This window comes from Caenorhabditis briggsae (genome assembly GCF_000004555.2).
Source record: "Caenorhabditis briggsae complete genome, chrV, whole genome shotgun sequence".
NCBI classification, from domain to species: domain Eukaryota; kingdom Metazoa; phylum Nematoda; class Chromadorea; order Rhabditida; family Rhabditidae; genus Caenorhabditis; species Caenorhabditis briggsae.
Window position 1 is genome coordinate 11,220,988 of NC_013488.2, and position 22,101 is coordinate 11,243,088.

The following is a 22,101-nucleotide window of genomic DNA, read 5'->3' on the forward strand; positions in this document are numbered from 1 at the left end:
TTGCGGTAATGAAAGTTACTACTTGTTTGTCGGAATGGAAAATGAAAACTGCAGTTTTGATAAGATACGGGAAACACCTTGAGAATTCATATGACAAACATTGAGAGAGACGTATCAAAGACAGTTGGCTACATAAAATTGTTATTACCGTATAACCTGTAATAGAAGGGCTCCCACACTCTCACGTTCGAGCTAAATTATATCGGTTCCTTCAGAGTGATATTCAGGAAACAAAAAACCCAGCTCAGACAATTCATCTAGTTTTCTCATAAAGTATTCATACAGTTTCCAGTTCTAAAAAGTTTTTCCTAATTATGTCCTTCTCTTGTTTGCTGAAACTCATACTTTTTTTTTCCATCTCCGTTTGTCATGATGTTTTCAGAAAGTGACCTTTTCCGGTTTCTGATTATTGAAAACAAAAGAAAAAAGTACTGCAAAAAGGTCGGTAGACTGCTTGGATTCATATGACCTTGATTGAAAGTGCCTCTCTAATTTGAAGAACAACAGACTCTTGACGATGTAAAGAATTGTTGTAACTGTTTCACTCTTAATATTCGTATGTGTTTTTTTCAGAAACGTAAATACACTATAAATTGGTTTTGAATGCGTTTTATTCTACATGAAGGCTAGTGTTCACAATCATTTTTGTGAAGAAATAAAGCAAGATAATTGAAGAATGAGAGATGTCATTAAAAAATCGGATATTCTTAATATCCTGGGGCAGTGCGTGGTGGTGGGCAGTGGTCGCAAGCTCCTTCGGATCCGCTGTCTCCATCGTTCCTGGGGCTCCGGCTTGTCCTGGTTGTCCTGGGGCTCCTGGAGCTCCAGCATCTCCTTGTGGTCCTGGTTGTCCTGGTTGAGCGGATCCGGATTGTCCTGGTTGTCCTGGGGCTCCGGCTGGTCCTGGTGGTCCTGGTGGTCCAGCTGGTCCTGGGGTTCCTGGAACATCGACGACTTGTCCTGGAGCTCCTGGGGCTCCGGCGTTTCCGTTGGATCCTGGTTGTCCGGCTGGTCCTGGTGGTCCGGCTGGTCCTGGTGGTCCTGGGAGAGCGTTTCCTCCGGATTGTCCTGGGGCTCCTGGGGCTCCCGATGGTCCCTTTTGTCCTGGGGCTCCGGCTGGTCCTGGTGGTCCGGCTGGGCAGTCGAAGCAAAAGCTGTCTGGTCCGGCAACAGAGTCTTCGGAAGCATCTTGTCCTGGGTTTCCTGGGGCTCCTGGGGCTCCGTCATTTCCTGGGGCTCCGTCTTGTCCTGGGGCTCCAGCTGGTCCAGCAGCTCCGACTCCGCAAGAGCAGCACGATCCTCCGGCAGATCCTCCAAATCCTCCGACAGCGGCGTCTCCTCCGTATGATTGTCTGCGGACCTTGGATGCTCTACGGGCTCCTCCGACGGCACGGTGGTAAGATTCACGCTTGATTCTTCCGGCAACTCCAGCGACTCCCTCGAACTGAAAAGAGAAATTAATTGGGTATGTATTAGCACTTTGACTCACTCTTTGGTACTCATCCCAGAGTCCGTTGGATCTGTGGGCACAGAATTCGACCTCGGATTGAAGGGAAGATTGAACGTGTTGCATGTAGTTGTAGAGCATTGGGACAGCAACGATGGCGGTCAAGGTAGCAATGGTGGAAACTGCAATTCCGAAGAATGCAACCTTGCGGAGAGACTCAGTCTCATAAGCGATTTGTTTTGGATCCTCGGAAGACATCTGAAAACTTTAAGGCTTTTGAAATCATTTTAAAAAGAAAAGAGAAGAAAAAACTCACAATGACTAAATAGACTGGACCGAGTAGTCAAGTGATTTGACCATTGCAATGCCATCCCTTTTATACTTGTACAGGTGTAATACCTTGATAGCACGTAGTACGGTAAGGCGGATGCCGAAAAATTCAAACCAGGAACCATTTCGCTTCTTTCTGCTATCTCCGCCCGCTTTTGTCTGTTACCTCTGTGTTCTGCCATTTTTCTGACAGTTTGACCTCGAAATGCGGCATTGGAGAGAGTAGTGATATTTATGAGAAGGAGAAGGAGACGAAAACAGTTTTGGAAAAGTGATAAAAAAGTAAGAAGGGATCGATGAGAAACGACATTGAAACTGAGAACAAGGCAGAAAAAAGGAAGTGTTTTTCGGTTTTCTCGTAGTAAATAGATGGATGATAACGGAAAAGTAGTTAAAAGTAATCTGATGAAAAACGGAACTTCTACCTGTGTTGTGAAGGTCTTTTGATTTGCAGATATTTTGTCTTCAATCGGAGATTTGTTATCTGTGGTAAAAAAGAAGGCAGAAATGAGTGTTCAACTGTTTAAAGCTGTGATACAATTTGAAAAGTGATGTATGGAATTTGAATTTTCGAATCTTGGAATCTTGGAATTTCGGAATCTTGGGATTTCCTAATTTTGGAATTTCGGAATCTTGGAATCTTGGAATTTTGGAATTTCGGAATCATGCATCATTAAATTTTTTGTAATTTCGGAATATTGGACTCGTAAAATTTTGGAATTTTGGATTCTCGGAATTTTGAATGTTGAAATCTTGGAATCCATGAATTATTGAAATTTTGGAATTTTAGAATTTCGGGATTTCGGAATTTCGGAAGGTTGGAATTTTAGATTCTCGAAACTTTGGGATTCTCGGAAATTTGGAATGTTCGAATCTTGAAATTTAAAAGTCTTGGAATTTTGGAATATTGGTATTGTGAAATTTTTGAATCTTTTAATTTTGATATTTTGGAAATTTAGAGTTTTGGAATTTTGGAATTTCGGAATCTTGGTATCTTGAAATTTTGGAATTTTAGAATTTCGGGATTTCGGAATTTCGGAATGTTGGAATTTTCGATTCTCGAAACTTTCGGATTCTCGGAAATTTGGAATGTTCGAATCTTGAAATTTAAGAGTCTTGGAATTTTTGAATATTGGTATTGGGAAATTTTTGAATCTTTTAATTTTGATATTTTAGAATTTTAGAATTTTGGGAATTTTGGAATTTTGGAATTTTGGAATCATGAAATTGTATAATCTTGGAATCTTGGAATCTTGCGGTTTTAGAATTTTCGGATCTTGGAATATTGAAATCTTGGAACCTGGGAATCTGCGAATCATCGAATCTTGGAATTTGTTAATTTTTGAAGCTTAATCATCTGGAATCCTGGAATACTGGAATCGTGGATAAATGGAATTCTGGAATTATCGATTTTTTTTCTCGGATAACAAAGTCTGAGAAAAAAACTGAAACATAGTAGATTTTTCAAAATAGCTAAGATATCAAGAAATAATGTTTGATCCTTTGGAGAAAGACAATGGTTAGGCTCGCACAAAAAAGAAGAAACCTTTTTTACTTTTCTCCAGAATCAAATTAATTTCCAATGAGAAAAAAGTGAGAGAATATTCAGCAAAAGCATCAACTGGAAGACAGCTTACAAGGTCCCAAAGGTCAAAAAAAAGACATTCATCTTCTGAGTTTTTTCTTCATTCGCCTTCATCTTGTCACTGTGAGTCAAAATGCATGCTCTCTATGGGATTCATGCCTTTCACTGTTGTATTGTTTGCTTCTCCCTTTTTGTTCAGTTTATGAATCGATCGATTTGCCGGCGACCGATTCCCTTTTTTCATTGTTTGTATAGTTATTATAATAATTTTTGTTGACATCAGGCAACAACACATTTTTCGGGGTGAACAAAAATGTTATTTACACGAAGAACTATCCATTCTAAGCCATTAGAGAACTGGATTTAACACAGAATTCTGCAAATATTTTCCATTTTTTTCAATTCTCTCACCCAATTCCCACTTTTCAAAAACGTGTCATATTATTCGCTTCTATCGTCTCTGTTTTTTAGTTTTTTTTTCCTCGAAGTGTTCTTCTTCCACTGCCTTCCAACGACGACAAAAACGACGCCTTTTTCTGTTTTCTCTGGAACTTTTTTCCCCCTTTCTTTCATCCGGGGGTCGTCTGATTCTAGTTGTATTTTTTGCTGTTGCTGCTGCTTTTTATACTTCTCTCATTGTCCCATTTGGTTTCTTCTCGGAAGTTCTTCTGTGATTCTTCCTCTGTGTGTCCGTAAGAGTACTTGAAAATTGTGCTGCTCACGTGTGTAGCTGTGAATCTCTTCTCGTTTTCTTTCGTTTTTTTTCGTTTCCTTCCAACCACACATCTGATGAATGTTGAGCAAAAGTAATTGAGGTACGCACTCCCTCTTCTTCTTCTTCTTTTGCTTCTTTCTTCCAACCATTTCTGGCAGCTTGCTAGTACTTATTCAGAATTTTTCTAAACCACTTCTTCCGTTTTCAGAAATTATGAGAATAAATGATTTCCTTTTTCTAAAATTTTTTTTCATATCGAATAGGACTAATTGAATTTTTTGTTGCCATTTTCACATGTAATATTCATGCAGTAGCTGCCATCCAGTTCATGTAACAAGGTAATAAATTTCTTTCGTTTTTTTTTCATTCTGGTAAAATTCCATAGGGTAGCAGAGGAGAAATCATTTGGAGCTTCCTAATTAACTATTTGTCATACTTGTGGAAAAGATGGCTGGCCCGTGGGTCGGGTCAGAAGATAAACGTATGTATGTCGACCCGCTATTTGAAAATTTCGAAAATTTTTGTCGAAAAAAACTGTATTAAGGTCGCAATAATCCAAAGTCTTTGGATTACCCATTTTTCCATAGTAAAATGTTGGACAAATGTGAAAAGCCAAAATTTTAGAAAAATTATTCTAAACGGGCCGAGCGGGACGGGCAGGAGATTTTAAATTTTAAAACAAGTGACCCGGCCCGGCTCTCTCTCTCTCATTTATGGAAATTACTGATAAATATACCTGCACATAATGTAGTCAATCACATCATTTTTAAACATTTCAGGTAATTCTCGTTGCTCAAAATATAAGAGTTCAAACATCTTCAAAATTATGGATGTCCTAAACTCTCTTATAAACTCGAAAATTGCTCTTTTTTCTGTCATTTCAAATGATCGTAACTATGGAATGAGTAGTCTCTCCTATATATTTTTTTTCTTCAAATTGTAGGTCTTGTCATCCGATGTATTCTCTAGCATCGTCTCACTCAATTTCCCTTAAAACCCCTCTTCTCAGCTTGTCATCATCATCATTCAAAAATAGAATTTCAACCCTCTTCGTTTCGGACACTACCCCACCAAATTTTATTTCATTTTTATTCGCCTCTCTTCGCCAACTTCTTTTTTTCTTTCTTTAAAAAGCAGTCACATACCAATAAAACTCGGCGTTCTTCTCTTCCGCTTCACAGCTTCAATTGTCAACCTGCTTCTGAAATATTTCGAGTGCCACCACCTCTTCTTTTTCTCCATTGGACCTCTCTGGTCTTCTTTTTTTTTGAAAGTTTTTAAAATAGTTTCTCCATTGGTTACTTATTTTTCTCTCACTAGAGTGACAGTCAGAAGACAATGAACAAGATAACATCTCATTCCGCACCATTAATATTGATTAATGTAGTAAACCCTGTATATTATTGTTTTCATGTCTGAGGTTGTTTGGTTGGTTTCTATTTTCCGGTAGTAGAAAGAAATCTTCAAAAAAATTTGATTTGTAAAACTTGAGAATTGTAATAATTTCGATGTTTCCAACAAACTTGAAAATTTATATTTTTTCTATTTTTGCTTCTTTTGGCTCTCCCACGCATCGTCATTTGTAGTTTTAAATAGTCAGAATACAATAGAATTCAGAACAAAAAAGACAACGGAGGTGAAAGTTTTCGAATGTTCCTCTCTTTTTTTCTTCTTCCTTTTTCTGTGCTTTTCCCCACTCGACCGATCCGTCTTTTCCCTTTTTTGAGCAATAAAAAGTCGTTGGTTAGGAGAAGAAGAGGTCGAGAAGCGTCGCATCTTCTGCCACAAATGATAAATTGTTGAGCACTTCTCCTCGTTTTTTTCTCTTTTTCCCTTTTCTCTCAGAACCATAAAAATACAATTTTTTTGGAAAGTGGAGAAGAGCTTTAGAACACAGTAGAAAATAGTAGAATGAAAAAACGAAGAAATAGGGTCCATTTCCTATTCGTTTCCGCCAATTTTCTCAGAGAGTCACTTAATCTAGAAGGCGTCAAAAAGAGAGAAAGATCTACATCTATGTTCCTATCTCATTCCAATTGACGACATTGGTTTCGTCATTCTTATTTTGAGATTATTTTGAAGAATTCCTACGAATTAACTTTTGCGAAAAGTGAAAATTTTCTGAATTAAGGTTTTTTAAAGTTTTTTTTTTAAATTTAATGGCCAATATCGGGGGCTCAACTTCCTGGCTTGCGTTTATTGTATCGGACACTTGAGTTTCTAGTTTCAAAATTTCCAAACCTCTGACAGATTCTCCAGAAAGTTTTTTGAATTTCCAAATGTTCGAATTTCCCAAAGCTTTAAATTCTGATTCACTAAATTTTGAAATTCTGAATTCTGGAATTGTTGAATCCCCCAATTTCTGAAGTTTACAAATTTCTGAATATCTAAATTTCAGACTTTCCAAATTTCAGCATTACCGAATTCTCGATATTTCTTGATTCAAAAATATTTTGAATTTCCTGATAAAAGGATGACGGAATTCACAAATCCCTGAGTTCCTAATATCTCGAATCCATTAAAATTCAAAAAATTTTTGATTTTTCGAACTTCACAATTCCAGGATTTCCGAATTTCCACCTTTCCCGAGTATCGCAAAGCGCCCCAATTTCCCAAACTTTTGAACTTCAAGGTGACGGAATTTTTGAAACTCTGAAATCCGGAATATTTGAATTCCTGGTTTATGACTTTCAACTTACTCCCTATTTTTTTTCAATATTCTGACTCAAGATATCGGAACTGACGTACTGGATCAGAAGAAGAGTAACCATGCCTCAAGATGGAAAATAATCAAGAATTCTCAATTTTTTTTTTCAATTTCCTCTTTTCTCAAACTTATTATTATGAAAAAATGTGAGACAGAAACACAACGAAGAAAGGAAGGAATCAATTACACAAGTAGTCTGAATTAATTTGACCACTTTCTTCATCTTCTTCGCTCAAGACATTTTATAAAAATATGCCTCTTCTCCCACATTTATTGCCTTCATTTTTTTCAAAGCTTCTCCGTTTTTTCATAAAACTAATTTCGTTTTTTTCTACAGAAACGATTGGAATGTGATGCCAGGAGATAACAAATTCTACAAATATTTTGTAGTTTACCCGTTTAATGTTCTCTCCATTTCGAAATTAACTGTGATTGTGAGTGCCCTCGTTGTAGGGATTTTTGACAATTTTGAAATTTCAGGTACTTCTTATACTATCTCTATACGGATGGGATGTAAAACAAAAGACTTCCGGTAGCAATTTTCTGTTGGCAATTTATGATATTCTAGCGATTGGGGTTGCGGCAATATCCCTTTGGTTTATTGTTCAAAAGTTCTACTGGCTCAAAGTGGTGAGTTATAAAAAATTGGGATATTGTTTTCATTACATTTTTTACTGTAGACGGACAGAAGTGGTAAAAAACTTCGGTTTTTGGAATTTATTGTTGTAACGCACAAAAAGGAAACACCGTGAAACCTGTATTAGAAAGGCCATTTTAAAAGAACGGCCACTCTAATAGAAAGGCCCCCTGTAAAGAAGGCCCCCTTTTCAAAATGTGTTTTAAATTAAAAAACATTCTGTACGTTTTCAGTGTAAAACATTCCGGGAATTGCACTATTTAAAATACATTTGTTGAAACACTGTTTCAAATATAAAACTTGCTCAAAGAAAAAACCAATCAAATTTCAGGAATCCGTGTTCAACATAATCGGAATTCTTCTCTCCCTTGCCTCAATCTCCACTAGCTTTGTCACAACTCTAGATCCTGTATCCATGCAATCGGTAAAATATTATTCAATGGTGATTATATACAACTCTCATTTCCAGATGACCCATATTCTAACCCTCTCTATCTGGATATTCTCTGCATTTTGGGCATGGAGAGAGACGTACAATAACGTGAGCAATCTGTTCATTTCCGAATGGGGAGATGGCGGTGAGGAAACGGAAATCGAATACCTGGAGCAGCATTTCTGAATGCGTATATCTGCATGAGGAATCAATTTTTCTTGCCAAGGACCATTAATATTTATAATGTGTGAACATTTTGTTTAGTATGGGTATAATAATATGTGAATCATGACTTTGATCGCAATAAATAAAGTATTTTTCGAATATTGAGGATCAACCAGTTGTACAGTTTTTAGTTCGAGACGCTCAACTATGAAACCCATAAACAATCTCCAAGTTACCAGATGCCATATTTTGAGTATTTACGCAAACCGAACCGTGTTTGTCGAGTGCATTCAGTGTCATTCGCGGGCCACCCAACGCGGGGTACCATCATTTTCCCCGTAGAGAGCAGGTGCCTGTTGGAGAGAAGGAACATTGTTTGTCAGGTAACAGAAGTCACGCCCGTTATTTAACTATTTACCTATGCACTACCGCTTATGACAAGTCCTTTATTTTGGTCTTTTCCGTTTCTTGCACTATGATATCCTTCTGTATCCCTTTTACTTTCCTGTCATTTGAGAATACAACGATGGGTGTTCGGATTCCGTTCGTTTGTCTGAAAACAGTATTCCAGCTAGAGACCAAACTCCAAATTTTCTTCAACCACTAAATCGGCTCTTTTTTGTTTTCTTTTTGGTTATTTTTTCTATGGAATTATGCATAAATATGTTGATTATACTCTGCCGACTGTTTCTATTAATATCTATCCCTCATCCACCAAAAACCAACTACCGTAAATACTCGAGTCAAAGACCATACACTGTGAGCCCAAATATCTCGGTTTCTGTAAAAGACATCAAAAAGCGGTCAACAGAAAAAATTATTTTTGAAGTTATGATAAACAATTTGACAGTGGACCACTTTTTGATTCCTTTGACAGGAACCGAGATAAATTGGTTTCAGATTTTGTTTTCAAAATCTGTCAAATACTCAAATATGTTGCTTCTGGAATGTTTTCATAAATTTTCAAACAAACAAATCTGGCTTCATCTGAGTTTTTGAAAAAAAGCATAGAATCCACAATTTTATATTTTTGCCAGCATAAATATCATTATTTCAGCCTGCTGTTTTATCTGATTTTTCTAAACAGCTGAAAACGAAAAAAAAAGGCGGGAAGTCATTCTAGATTCAGAAACTTCTCTATTCAAATTTCCAAAAAAAAACAAAAACATTGTATGTTTTCTATTTATCCAGTTCTGCCGGAAGAAAAGTGGCCATTTTCTGCCCACCACTTCCATTTCATATGAGTATCAACGCAATGTTTGATAAGAACTGAAGAATTTACCAGAGTCCATTTTAAGTAAAAGTGAAGAGTGCTCTTATAAGAGTGGTAATAAACCGTTCATCTTTTATTCTGTGCGAATTTTCAGCTGCCTTTATTCTGATAAATTTCAATTCCCATGAAACATACTTTCTCCACTTCACCCTCTCTCTTCTGCCCAAATAAATAAAGACAGCAAGAGATCAGCACCAAAAAGAGCGAGAAGCCTGCTGAGCTTTCTCTTCGCATTTTTCGTCTCCTGGTAACAGAGACTCGTGGTGACTTTTTTCGACTTTTTTCCAACTAACGGAATTTGGAGCTAGTGTGTTGAGCCCCACTTTTCTGTCTTGTAGAACATACACCGCCATGTTTTGTGACATTGAGATGATATTTTATTAGAACGAAATCTTGTTTATATTCAGAAATATAAACTTACACAGGGTTCTTCCTTTTCTTGTGAATCATCCCAAATAAACTTGATAAGGAAAAGTAAACATTTGCATATCACAAACGTATTCGTATCAAACTATCAAACTTTTCAACAAGGGTCTCATTGATTTTTGTCAGGTTTCTGCTTGTTGCATCGAGAATATCTTCTACGAATTGTTTGGCTGAATTTTTCTTGTTCATTTATTACCTTACTAGGGAAATAGTAAGATCTTTGCAGAATTTAAAAACAAGGTTTTTGATGTTAAATGAATTTTTGGCTTGGATTGACGTGGAAGGACCTATGTCGGTTCGCGAACAAAGAAATTCCTTTTGAACTTTCGGAACGATTTCCAATATTGATCGCCGTGTATTGAGGAAAACAGTAGGCAATTTAGAGGTTTAGACCTAGTTTTCTCTGATCTGTTGGTTTTATAGCAAGCTCTGATATCACATCGTAAATAATTTTTTCTCGGCTTCCAATCATATAGGTTGTGTATCATAACTCAATACCCGATTCACACCATTTCCTAGATTTCCCTTCCATAGGGATCCGTGCCCCAGATAATGAGTTAGCACACTAATTAACTATTCCATGTTTCAGATTAAAAAAATGCAGACACCGATGCTGATCTTCTGCTGCAATATTGCTCTTGTCGTTAGTTTTCTTTGATAGAGTTGTGTTTTTGAGAGACGAAATTGCAGATTTTCTCAATCGCCGGGTTATGTCTGACATCTTCGATATTCGACTTCATTGTAGTTTCCAAACTTTATTACACAGTTCCTGATCATGTAAGTATCAATAAAATAGAGGGAGAAGTACTTTAGACAACTAATAGTAAGGAAAGCTTCAACTGCTACAAACCTTTTCGAATTGGCTTCGCCGCCACTAAAAAGTTGAACATCAGTTTTTTATAAATTCAAAGATTTTGGAATAGAATAGCTGATTAGAATAGCTGTTTCTTATCTTTTTGGCTCTAGAAAAGTGTACTCGAAAATCAAATAAACAATATTGAATACCACCAAGCTGGTGCGCCTTAGGCGCGGTTCAATCTGTTTTTTTTTCAAATGTTCGTCGCTTCGTTTCTCACTTTTTCTAAATAAAAGGGTCATGTAAATATATATGTATTTTTCAATTTTTTCAAAAGTCCACAGACGGACACGAGGACGGACAGACGCCTCTAGCGTTTTATTAATAAGGAAGATAGTTCACAATATGGATAATTTCAGAAAGTTCTCATCAACCCTCGTCTGGCATTCTGGCTCTTCCCATCATCCTCTGCATCCCTCCTGATTTCTTTTTCTTCCCTGATCTTCCTCTCAGCCGGACAACGAATTCACAAGTTTGCAGTTGATAATCAAATGGTTCTTTCATTCTTCGTTAGTATTTTATATTTTTTTACAAAACATTCATTATTATTTTTAGCACGCTGCAATAATGTGCTTCGCATGTATTCTCTCATCCTATGTCAGTTTTATCTGCGCTCAAAACGCAAACGATATTTCTGGGTGAGTTTTAAAGTTAGGCTTTCTTCGATTGTGAGAAAAAACAACAAAATAGAATATTCAGATATGCCGTATTTGCAACTCCCGCTCAGTTTCAGCTGGCCTCTGCCTGGTATTTCATCCGACTGCGAGCTCTTGTGGTGATTCAAAAATGTGCCGAATACTGAAATAATTTCAATTTTTAGGTCGTCTCAATCGTTCAAAGTCTTTTGAACGGAATCATTGTGTCTGCACTGTATTTGGGAATCAATTGCAAATACCGTACATTTGTGCAATTGTCAGAGAAGGCAACTCATCCGGATATCGTCGAGAGAACTACGTATTTTGCTTAAATTATCTGAGTTTCTTGTAGTATGTTTTTTAAAACTACAATAGCATAACATGTTTTACTTTGACTGTTTATTCAACATTATATCAAGATCTCTTCAATATTCAATCGTCAGCAACCAGTCAATAAAGTTACCCATTTTTCTGAGTATACGGTACATTCAAACGATTCATATGGTATCAGTTGAGGAGATTCCAATTCAAGCACAGCTGCAAAAATGTTGTTTTTTTTCACTCTGAAAACTCTGAATTTTTCGGTTGAAATGTGTTTTCTTCACAGCTTATGCTGGTTTTTGTCAGTACCGTATCATCTACTTCAATGATTACGAACTGCCTCTTCGAATCAGAGAGAATGAACTGGCAAGACAATGATACAGTATATTATGAACCTTTCCGGAAAACGGAATGACATTTTTAACAGAAATGAAAATTTCCTCGTTTTAACTAACAAATCAACCATAAATCATTAACTTTTTTCTGATTAAAAGTTTTTTCTCCGTTATCAACAACCGTTTGCATGTTTGACGTCTTTCTAGTTGCCTCGTGAAAACAAATCATAATCTCTCATGAGTTATACCTTCTGTAAACTTCGAAACTGCATTTTCTACTGTTCATCGGGTTAATATAGGAATCATGTGAAATTACTGAAGTTAGTTTTATTTTCTGATGATAACAATTTTTCATGTCGAAAATGAAAAAAAAAAGATTGGAAATCAAAGTAGAGGGAAACATAAAATTATGAATAGCGACCACAGAAAAAGGGGATGAGCCTTCGAACAATAAACGAAATGCATTAGAAGGGATCAAAGACTGAAACCAAAAAATGTCAAACGACTTCTAAAAAATCTTATTAAATCTAGAAACTATTTGTAAAAGCGAGAAAGATTCGTGAAGATCCTCAGAGAATTATGACATTTTACAGTCTTCAATACACTATCGAACTAAACCTTTGACTGACTGAAATATCAACCGAAGAGATGTCAAACGAATTCTTAGAAAATCTTGAAAAACCTAGAACCTACTTGAAAAAGGGAGGAAGATTCTAAAGATTCCAGAAGAATTCGGAAGACAAGTTCCAATCTTCATTACGTCGTTTTTTAAACGTAATAAATAAAATACAATACAATACAATTACACTATCGAACCAGCTAAACCATTGACCGACTGAAATCCACTTGGGATCTCAGTCGGCCATAGCCGACGGGGCTCGATGAAAGTGCAAGAAACCCAGAAAATGTCAATTGATTTCTTCAAAAAACTCGAAAATCTAGGACCTATTTGAAAGGATTAGGAAGATTCTAAAGGTTCTAAAGGTTCTAAAGGTTCTAAAGGTTCTAAAGGTTCTAAAGGTTCTAAAGGTTCTAAAGGTTCTAAAGGTTCTAAAGGTTCTAAAGGTTCTAAAGATTCCAGAAGAATTCAGAAGACAAGTTCCAATCTTCATTACACTATCGAACAAGCTAAACCATTGACTGACTGAAATCCACTTGGGATCTCAGTTGGCCTTAGCCGACGGGGCTCGATGAAAAATCTAGGACCTACTTGAAAAATGGAGGAAGCTTATAGAAGTTTCTAGAATATTCTGGAAGTTTCTCAATTAAAAAAATCTAGGGATGTCTAAAAGTTGTATAGGAATTCAGAAAAATCTAGTGATGATCTCGAGGATTCTAGAAAACTTTCTATGGGGCTCGAATGACAGTAGGAAAAAAAGCGTACCTGCCAAGTTGGACGTCTCTAGCCAGCTCCGATCTTCTGTGGTAAACGACGACTCCATCTCTACAAGCACCACGAGGCGGTCGAACATCGAAACTCGTTCCTCCATCCTCATCCAACTCGGCAAAATCGCGACACGTGGCATAAAAGCTGAATCATGTTATGAGATAAAAATCAGAGACTCCTAGGTTTACCTATCGGGGTCTGGAAGTTTGCCACAAGAAATGTCCGTTGAGAGGTCGGCCCTGACTGTATCCAAGGCAGGAATCTTCCCGATCTGAACCATCTTTCGAGAATGGATATTGAGATATGATTAGGATCACCAACCAGCACTGGTCGACGCACATCATCTCTTGAGTTGAGCAGCTTCAGAAGGCGCGCTCGTATTTCTACATGAGGATGCAAAGGGCTTTTTGGGCATTTTCGGCTTTTTTTCGCCCCTTTCAAAAATCCGGTGCCTCGAACGAGGATCGAACCGCTTCACACCCCGGCGTTTAAACCAGTGCGCTATTCGATGGACAAAAGTTTATGTTGTTTTTGATATATATTAGGTTGTTCGGAAAGTCCTTTCCAATTTTAGCGTCAGATACATTCAAAGTAAAATAGGTCAAAACGATGTCGGATAAATTGGAGGTAATGACCATCGTTATCAATGACTATCTGCCAATGCCCCACTAAATTGTGGATGCCTTCCTTCCAGAACTCCGGTCACAGCGAGTTCAGAATCAAGTCAACCCATTTTTGATACGTTGTTTTGAAGTAAATTTTCGTCAATCAAGATGGCGTTAGAAGTGGCTGGATGGGTAATAATCAGAAAGTAGAAGGTTAGAGCTATGGTTAGAGCACGTCTGGTGGTTGAGCGAAGGTTAGAGCACGTCTGGTGGTTGAGCGCCTTTGTCAACCCATTTGGCTTGTCGCTTATTGTAATCACACATTACCCATTTATCACCACTAGCAGAATCGTCTAGACATATCCACCGAGATCGGCCTGGGTCTTCCTTCCCGCATGAGGTTGCGAATTTTAATTTTCAAAATAAACCTTTGCGTTCCTCTCCAATGGACATCCACATAAAGTCTGAGCTATGTCACCTGAAAAGAATAGGTATGGATCGTAAAAGTGACACTATTATCAGGCAGCTCCTAATACTCCATTCTTTAGTAGACCACCAACACGAATTTGACGTTTCGAGACGTCTGGTGGTTCAGCGCTTTTGTCAACCCATTTGGCTTGTCGCTTATTGTAATCACACATTACCCATTTATCACCACTAGCAATGGTTTGATTCCAAAATTCATGTGTGCAACGCAGGATGAGAAGATTCAAACAGGTGCCCACCCGGGGAAAAAAGTTGCGTTGAGCCAAAAGATGGGGTCAACTTCTTCCCACTTTTTTGACTGTGCCGAGAGTTTTCAATCTACGGTTTTTTAACGAAAGGCTTGCCACTGATGTACTTCATATATCACACACAGTTTGAGGCGGGTCCCTTTCTTTCCCGGCTTTTAATGCATCCAAACCTAAGCCCATTTGCCTTTTTGAAGGTGGATTTTTGTCAAACAAGAATTCCCGTTTTTCAAATAACTGAATCCAGGTTGTGATGGTAGTTCGAATGAGTGCATTTGCGTTGTTAACCGCTACTAGTTGGCGATCGATTTCAGCTAATTTAAGATCAACGGTGAGCATATCTCATTACACGAAAAAAGGGGGGGGGGGGGAATGATCTCCGTTGGGGTGCAGACACTATTAGACCCCAACAATATATTGATAAAACGACAGCTTCCTCGCTTTTACCCCGTTCAAAAAAAAAACAAAGTTTGAAAACAACAGATCAAAAATGGAAAGGACTTTCCGAACAACCTAATAAAACACTTCTCATTTTTCTCACGTGAAAATTCGAAAATTATTTTCTTTTTCAAAATTTAAATGAGCGTAAATTTCTGAAAAGTGTTAATAATTTACCGTGTTTCCTCTAATAAAAGCTCATTGGCTTCTATTTTTTCAACCTCTTTCTCAGGGTGGGCTTCTATTAGAGATGGGCTTTAATTAGAGGAGATGGTTTCTATTTTTCAATTTTTTATTTTCAAAATAAATTGTTTTAAAAAATCCGAAATTTGACAATTCGGGAGTTAAGAATTCTGAAATTCAGTGTTTTGGATCATTTAAAATTTTCATTATGCAATTCTAAATTCCAAAATTCCTAATTTGTGAAATTCTGAGATTCCAGGATCTCAAAATTCAGAATTCTGGAATTCTGGAACTCCGAGAAAAAAATCTAAAATTCAAAAAGTTTGAGATTCAGAAATTGAGAAATTGTCGAGTTCTAAAATCACAGTTCCGAAAATTGTGGGATTTTGAATTAGCGTATTTTCTCCAATACAAGCCCATGGGCTTCTATTAGAGGAAATGCGGTATACTAGAATCAAGATTTTTGAGTTTCTGGTTCCAAAAATTTTTGTTTTGATTTTAAGAATATTATAAATTTATAACATTTCAGAAAATTTTAGAATACCGAAGATTATTTCTGAATTGGGATAATTTCTGAAATTGGCGCCGAAATTCGGGTGGAAGGTTAACAATGCGATTATGCCTAAACCTATGATCGTAAACAAAAAAAAACGAAACAAATTGAAAACAAATTTTCACTGAAAAATGTGAGAATCTTACTGATTTTCGCTAATTTCGGTACTTTTTTGACTGGAATTTTTCATTTTTTGAAAAAAAATTATAGGCCTTCCCTTTCATTTGGCGATTCGAAAAATGGTGCCAAATTCAAAAAATTTGCATGACCTGAATTCGAATTCAAAATTTAACACAAAAATGTCGCTATTGTCTATTCAAAATAATCGCGCGAGTGAACGAGTGAAAATGTCTGCGTGTCTACAGCGCCTCTACAGGTTTTGATACTCTCTACACGTTTTTTTACTCGTTCATCCGCGCGATTATTTTGAATAGACAATAGGAATAGGGAACATTATGTTTTCTTCATAGGCATTCAATTTTTTTTTTGATTTTTTAACATTCTGAAAATTATTTGATTCTTCCTATAATAATGTGTTCTCTTGAAAAATCTGTAGTTTTTAACTGTTTAGCATGCCTTTGTTAAAATATTTTAATTGCAATTTCAAGTTTTCTTATTTTTTAATGTACTATTGCTGTCTGAAAAATGAAGGTTAGAGAGTATTTTTACAAGGAGCCCTGCTTCTAGATGTCAGCTGATTTAGGGTGCTAAGCCAACTTTTTAAAAGCTGAAAGTACTTTTAAGGGCAAACAAGAGTTCAGAGGGAAGGGTTGCTATCCGAGAGAAATTCGACATATTCCTCTTCTAGTTTTGATGGGAATAAATTCGAATCCACACTAAATTGCTTCAGTCGTACTACTGTGGATCCACGTTCCTTTTTTTATCTCCCTCATTTTTTTTGAAATGTCACGGAAAAATATAATATTGTTGTCCTGAGAATCAGAAAACAGAAAACTAGGAACAATACACGTGAAGAAAACCTCCCCCCCCCCCCCCCCCAACAAAAAAAATCAAAAAGTAGAGCCAATAAAAAATGAGAAACGTGGATCCACAGTATTCGCATGATGCGAATTATAGTGAATTTATTCCCTTCAAAAGATAGAGAGCAAATACCCCAAAAGTCGAATCAGTATTAAATACAAAAAAAATAGCAACTTAAATCGGGATGTACTAAAAACAAGGTCCCTAAAAGTAAAATCAGCCATTAAAAATTATTTTCAGCTTCTAAAATGTAGGCTTAGCCTTTAAAAAGCAGGCTTACGGCGCACACACTTAAAAAACAGACTTAGAAAAAATATTACGTAAAACTTGTGGAAATTCTATTTTTCGATGCAAATCTTGCTAAATTTTGCTGAAATTGGCAGATTTTCATGAATTTTGAACGAAACTTCGCTGAGCTTTTCGATTCAGAATTTCGAAAAAAACTATCCAGAAAAATAGAAGGGCCCCCTCTAATAGAAAGGCCCCTGTAATGAAAGGGCTCTCTGGAGATACCTTGGAACAATAGAAGAGCCGGTTCTTCTAGTACATGTTTTACGGAAATAAAAGTAGGCTAAGTTCTTAAAAAGTAAGCTTAGAACCCTGAATATACCTAAAAACAAAGTCATCTGAAAGTCAAATTAGAAGTTACTTCAGATGTTAAAAAAGTATGCTTAGAGCTTGAAAAGACATTTACAAAATGTGGAAAAAATCCCTAGAAAACTCTGAATATCTATACAAAAAATCCCTTTTCTGGTAATACTTGAAGTTTGTTTTCTAAGTTTTCGATTCCCAATTTTATACAAACATTTTTGAATGTTCAAAGAACATGCGTCTCTCAACCGATTCCGGAATATTTTTACAAATTACCTGTGAAATACCTATTCTGAAAAAACAACTTCCTCTTCTTTTTTCTGAACATTTGGTAATGTTTTTCCAGTTTCGGAAACTCCAAAAACTACCCCAAGAATCATTTAAATTTACAATCAGAAATTCCGAAAAAAAAAGAAAAAGTTAATTTTTAATTTTAAAAACGTGAAGTATATAATAACCATCGAAAGTTCATCTAACGTACTCCCGATTAGCGTAATGGTTAACAGTGATGAATTTGAAACAACCGTCGTTGGTTCGAGTTCTCCCCAGAGCCTAGTGGTTTTTGTCAGAGTACAGTAATCGGGGTTAATCGTGAATAAAATACGGGAAATGCACCTGGTGTGGGGATACGATCGCTAGATTGGCCAGTGGTTATGATTGAAATCAAACGAAGGAAGAGATTACTCAGTTTGGTGCAGCGGTGATTTAATTTTGGGCTGCATAGCTTTTTGCAAACAAAAAATTCGAAAGAATAGCTTTTATTAAACTTTCATTTCTCAGGGTAAATGATTGTTTAATTACTATGGGTGACTAAAGTACAGTCTACGATGAATGGGAAGCATTATAATGAGACAGATGAAATTAGACATGATTAAGCATTCACACGACGGTCGGAGAAGTCGCCTGTATGCTTGTAGTTGATGGAGTGGGTCGCTGCTCGAAGCTGTTCTCTCTCGGAGCCAGAACGAATGAGTGGGTTTTTCAAGCTAAATTTTGATAATATTTCGGCTCGAAGAATTGGAAAATCTTACTTGGCTTCATTCCACAAATTTCTTCCTCGTTTGGCATACTCGGCGGCTACGTATAGTGGCGTTGGAATGGAGGTGGGAAGTCCGACAATTTGATGGAGATGGCATAGGTTGTATGTCAGCTCCTCCAAACTCTCCAAACTGGCTAGCGTATCGTCTGCTAGGATCGAGTAGAGGGGAGTTTTTGCCGATCCCTGAAAGAAAATAATCATTATCATTTTTCCGGACTTTCAATGAGCATACCTGCAGAGCGATGTGCGAGTTCAGGAAAAACTGCTTGATAGCCGGGTTTGTAACCATGTGATCGATTGAAATCCCTGGTGGAATGTTGATGTCGCAGGGTTTGAGTTGTGATTGCGACGACCGAAACGATTTTTTTCGAATTATCTCAACTCGGATTCAGCTCACCAGTGATGTTCTGCTCGAAGATGCGGACACTTGAGTTCCTGAGGAGGAAAATTGGCCAATAGTGTCCTATAAAAACCATATTCATCACACACAAAAAACTGCACAAACGTACCAAATCATTTCTGAAGAAACGATAGGTGTGATCTTTCGACACAGCGATGTACACCAATTTGACCGATTTGGAGACTTCATTTATACCAGCACGAGCCAGTGGAATTTCGTAGGCGATGACATTGCCGTGGTTCCCCTCACTGACTCCGCTTCGGTACACAATCACGGTTTCAGGATCGGTGCCATCGTGGCATTTCTTGTATCCCAGGATGGATTCCTTCATGATGTCTTCGATTGAAGACAAAGTCTGTAACGAAATAATCAGTTTTGAAGCGGAAAAACCATTTACATCCTGTCCAGCGGGGCATAAAACAAAATCTCCAGCAAATTCTTGCTTTTGTTTTCCATTATACGAGAAACTAATAATCTGTGGGCTCAGGAAACCTTTTCCTTCCACAATGAATTTAGTTACAGGTGGTGGCTGAGATATGCCGATTCCGATGACGAGCACTCTGTCAAGGTACCTATAATGACAATAATAGCGACAGTAGAAACAAAAATTCATACTTCTTGGTATCCGTAAAAATGTAGTTACTTCCGCCAAGCTTCACATTGGTCTTGTTGATCACATTCTCCAGAGTAAGTCTCTTTCCTGAGTCAATCACACTTAATGCTTTCGTCATTTTCATGTCTTGAATCACGATAGATTGCAAGGATTCAATCATCTTGTACTTCTCTGAAACAAATGAGTAAAAAACCCCCATTGATCAACTCACGGTGAAGATTAGTGATTGCGTCGTCCGTGATGATGAAGACGAATTCGCAACTGGCTTTATGTGCTGCAGCTAATTGTGATTCAATTTCTGTTGCGAGAACACATTGACAATCCTTTGGCGGATCCAGCTGAATGCCTTTCTGTTGAGCTACCTTCACAAATTCTCTGGCGAAATTCCTGAAACAAGAATTATCAATTTGATAACAAACTGGCAGTTCTTACGCTAGTTGAGGCTGTGAGAATCGGCTAGAAGGTGTTCCGACCGCGTACATTGCCCAGATTTTTGGAGCAACAGCTGGTCTTGAGTATTGCCCGATTCGCCATTTATTTTCTTTTTGCGGAATTGCAGAGCTGGTTGGATTCAAGGCGATTTTGACCGGAGGAAACTGACGAGCACGGACGAGTAGCGGAGCTTCGCAGATCTGGACACCCAACTTGTTTAGAACCGCATCTCCAGAGATCTTAGCAGCCGCTTTTCCTGTCATAATGATTCGTTGGCGAACGTCCGGCGGCACAGCACTTTCTTTCGTTGTTCGTTGACTTTGTGCACTGGTCTGCTGCGATATTTTCACACGCTGGTTTGGAGAGATGTATATGAGCTCCATTGGGTAGAAATTGACATTCCTCTTTCCTTGCAGCAAATGAGATTGACATCAGGATATTTGAGAGTAATATTCCATCTGCTTTGGAAGTACTCCGCAACAGTCGAAGAATTACCGTCTTTCAATTGGAAGCGAGCCTTTGAAGCGCCCTCGTGGTGGATTCCTTCGATCTTGAGGTGACGTAAACGACCAATATAGTTGGAATAACAATCGAGGCCCTTGATGACACCTACACATCGCTCTCTTTCCCCTTCTTTCAACCCTTTACTAAAGTCAGAGGTGACGACTTCTTGAAGCTTCTCGATGATGGGTTGCTCTTTGTGGAAAGCCACTTTCATTCCTGTACAAAATAAATGTTTAAGCCGCGTTCTTCTGATTAAAAACTAACCATCGATCACAACTGCCGGATTACATTCTCCACGTCCGCACGGTCCTTCAACAAACTGAACAGTCTTTTTGATTCCCGGCATCATCCGTTTTCCATCACCAACATCAACACAATCACGACTAAGGAATCCCTCCTCAGTTGGTCTGATGAAGAAAATTTTTCCGTGTTCGAAAACGGCACATCGGTGGTAGTCTTGAACGCATGATTGGTTGAGGGCAAGCTCCAGGATATTACGGTAAGCAGTGTTGACTGCCAGCATGTTTTGATCAGCTGATCTTTTGCCGACGTTCTTCCGATTGAACTTGACGCTAGGGTTTTTAGTGGCACTGATTTCCAATTTGATGCACGGCAATTTTTGAAAATCCTTGTGTCCGATCTCAACTCCGTCTATTTGGAAGGTCCTTGATTTGTTTTCTGTATTCAATCGGTTGGAGAATAGATCTATCGAAGAATAGAGCATGCTTTGTCCATCATAGATCAGGCAATTCATCTCGGATTGAAAGAAATCATCGTGAGTTTCGGAAGCATAGTATAGCACCGTGCAGCACTTCTCATGCCTGTCAAGCACGACAAAACTGTAAGTAATTTTACAGATGTAAAACTTCAAAAAAAGCTCACTCTTCTTTTCCTTTCTTGGTGAAAACAACTTCTTTATTCAAAGCTACATCAGCTCGAATCAGACACTGTATTGGAAAAGTTCGATCTCGTTCTCTACATCGATGCCAAACACGTTCGATTGAACCACGATCTCCTTTCCGTATGTGCCAGGCGGTTGGGTGGAAGGATAGATCTTTGGAGACTCCATTATCTGAACGATTTTTAAATTATGATATAGTCTCCTCTAAAAATTCTTACCCCGATTTGAGACAATCTCTTGATGCAAGCATCATTAGCTGTCTTGTGAGCCGATGTGATGGGCAAAACTGGACCTGGGGCTGGTGGAATTGGCGGTGGTGGCATAGGACCAGGCGGAGCTGTGATAGGAGGCATTGGTAGTGGTGAGGCGGGCATCTCCGATGTCGAGTGGCTGAAACTTGTGTTTTGAAAGAAAGTAATATTTCAGATGTGCGACAATAATGAACAAAGCATAAAATTAAATAAGCATCTTATGAAAAAACGCTGCGAAGCAGAACAAAGAAAGTTGTTACCCTACAAAATTTAAAAACGCTAAAAAAATAGCTCGAAAAAGTCCGCATGCAACAAACGAAAAAAAAACACTTTCTTGGGACTTTGCTGATTTTGAATTTATTTTGAGTGTGAATTTGCGATATTTTTCTTCGTGGGGCNNAAANTTTGNNGTGGGGGCCGAATTTTCACACAAGTTAGGCCACCGTATTTCAAGGAGAATTTTCGAAAACACAGCCGGCAAACGAGTGCTACCGTAACCCAACAATAAATATTTTCGCAAAATTTTTGACTTATTTCTTTCCTTTTTATCGATTTTTCGCGGTTTTGGCCGTTTTTTCACCATTAGGTGAACCCATTGGGTGAAAAAACGGTCAAAACAGCGAAAAA

At 37.8% G+C, this 22,101-nt stretch overlaps 7 protein-coding genes across 8 annotated transcripts; 2 read left to right on the top strand and 5 right to left on the bottom strand.

Annotated features, from left to right (window-relative positions):
- Nucleotides 1-308: 308 nt before the first annotated feature.
- Nucleotides 309-371, bottom strand: CBG27097 (the record flags this gene model as incomplete). Its single annotated transcript, XM_045237692.1, has 1 exon — nucleotides 309-371. One exon carries the CDS (start codon nucleotides 369-371, stop codon nucleotides 309-311), a length of 63 nt encoding a protein of 20 aa, XP_045098916.1.
- Nucleotides 372-707: 336 nt separating this feature from the next.
- CBG09421 lies at nucleotides 708-1,912 on the bottom strand (the record flags this gene model as incomplete). 2 transcript variants are annotated; one of them, XM_002636898.1, is given in 5 exon segments in its annotated part: nucleotides 708-776; nucleotides 779-1,444; nucleotides 1,490-1,629; nucleotides 1,764-1,878; nucleotides 1,883-1,912. In XM_002636898.1, coding segments are annotated over 5 exon segments (1,020 nt in total), but the record flags the coding sequence as incomplete, so codon positions are not given.
- Nucleotides 1,913-3,803: 1,891 nt separating this feature from the next.
- CBG27099 lies at nucleotides 3,804-4,460 on the bottom strand (the record flags this gene model as incomplete). The annotated part of the gene is made up of 2 exons (XM_045237693.1): nucleotides 3,804-3,980; nucleotides 4,413-4,460. The coding sequence occupies 2 exons, from the start codon at nucleotides 4,458-4,460 to the stop codon at nucleotides 3,804-3,806; spliced, it is 225 nt and encodes a 74-aa protein (XP_045098917.1).
- A 2,677-nt stretch (nucleotides 4,461-7,137) lies between these two features.
- CBG09419 lies at nucleotides 7,138-8,040 on the top strand (the record flags this gene model as incomplete). The annotated part of the gene is made up of 3 exons (XM_045237694.1): nucleotides 7,138-7,218; nucleotides 7,265-7,474; nucleotides 7,753-8,040. The coding sequence occupies 3 exons, from the start codon at nucleotides 7,138-7,140 to the stop codon at nucleotides 8,038-8,040; spliced, it is 579 nt and encodes a 192-aa protein (XP_045094053.1).
- A 2,276-nt stretch (nucleotides 8,041-10,316) lies between these two features.
- Nucleotides 10,317-11,541, top strand: CBG09418 (the record flags this gene model as incomplete). Its single annotated transcript, XM_002636896.1, has 6 exons — nucleotides 10,317-10,361; nucleotides 10,409-10,495; nucleotides 10,934-11,083; nucleotides 11,130-11,212; nucleotides 11,274-11,349; nucleotides 11,395-11,541. 6 exons carry the CDS (start codon nucleotides 10,317-10,319, stop codon nucleotides 11,539-11,541), a joined length of 588 nt encoding a protein of 195 aa, XP_002636942.1.
- A 6,664-nt stretch (nucleotides 11,542-18,205) lies between these two features.
- On the bottom strand, nucleotides 18,206-21,597 carry CBG09416 (the record flags this gene model as incomplete). Its single annotated transcript, XM_045237695.1, has 11 exons — nucleotides 18,206-18,320; nucleotides 18,366-18,556; nucleotides 18,606-18,749; nucleotides 18,883-19,345; nucleotides 19,389-19,557; nucleotides 19,598-19,773; nucleotides 19,819-20,115; nucleotides 20,169-20,538; nucleotides 20,587-21,161; nucleotides 21,205-21,394; nucleotides 21,468-21,597. 11 exons carry the CDS (start codon nucleotides 21,595-21,597, stop codon nucleotides 18,206-18,208), a joined length of 2,820 nt encoding a protein of 939 aa, XP_045094054.1.
- Nucleotides 21,598-21,730: 133 nt separating this feature from the next.
- CBG27100 lies at nucleotides 21,731-22,057 on the bottom strand (the record flags this gene model as incomplete). Its single annotated transcript, XM_045237696.1, has 1 exon — nucleotides 21,731-22,057. One exon carries the CDS (start codon nucleotides 22,055-22,057, stop codon nucleotides 21,731-21,733), a length of 327 nt encoding a protein of 108 aa, XP_045098918.1.
- Nucleotides 22,058-22,101: the final 44 nt, after the last annotated feature.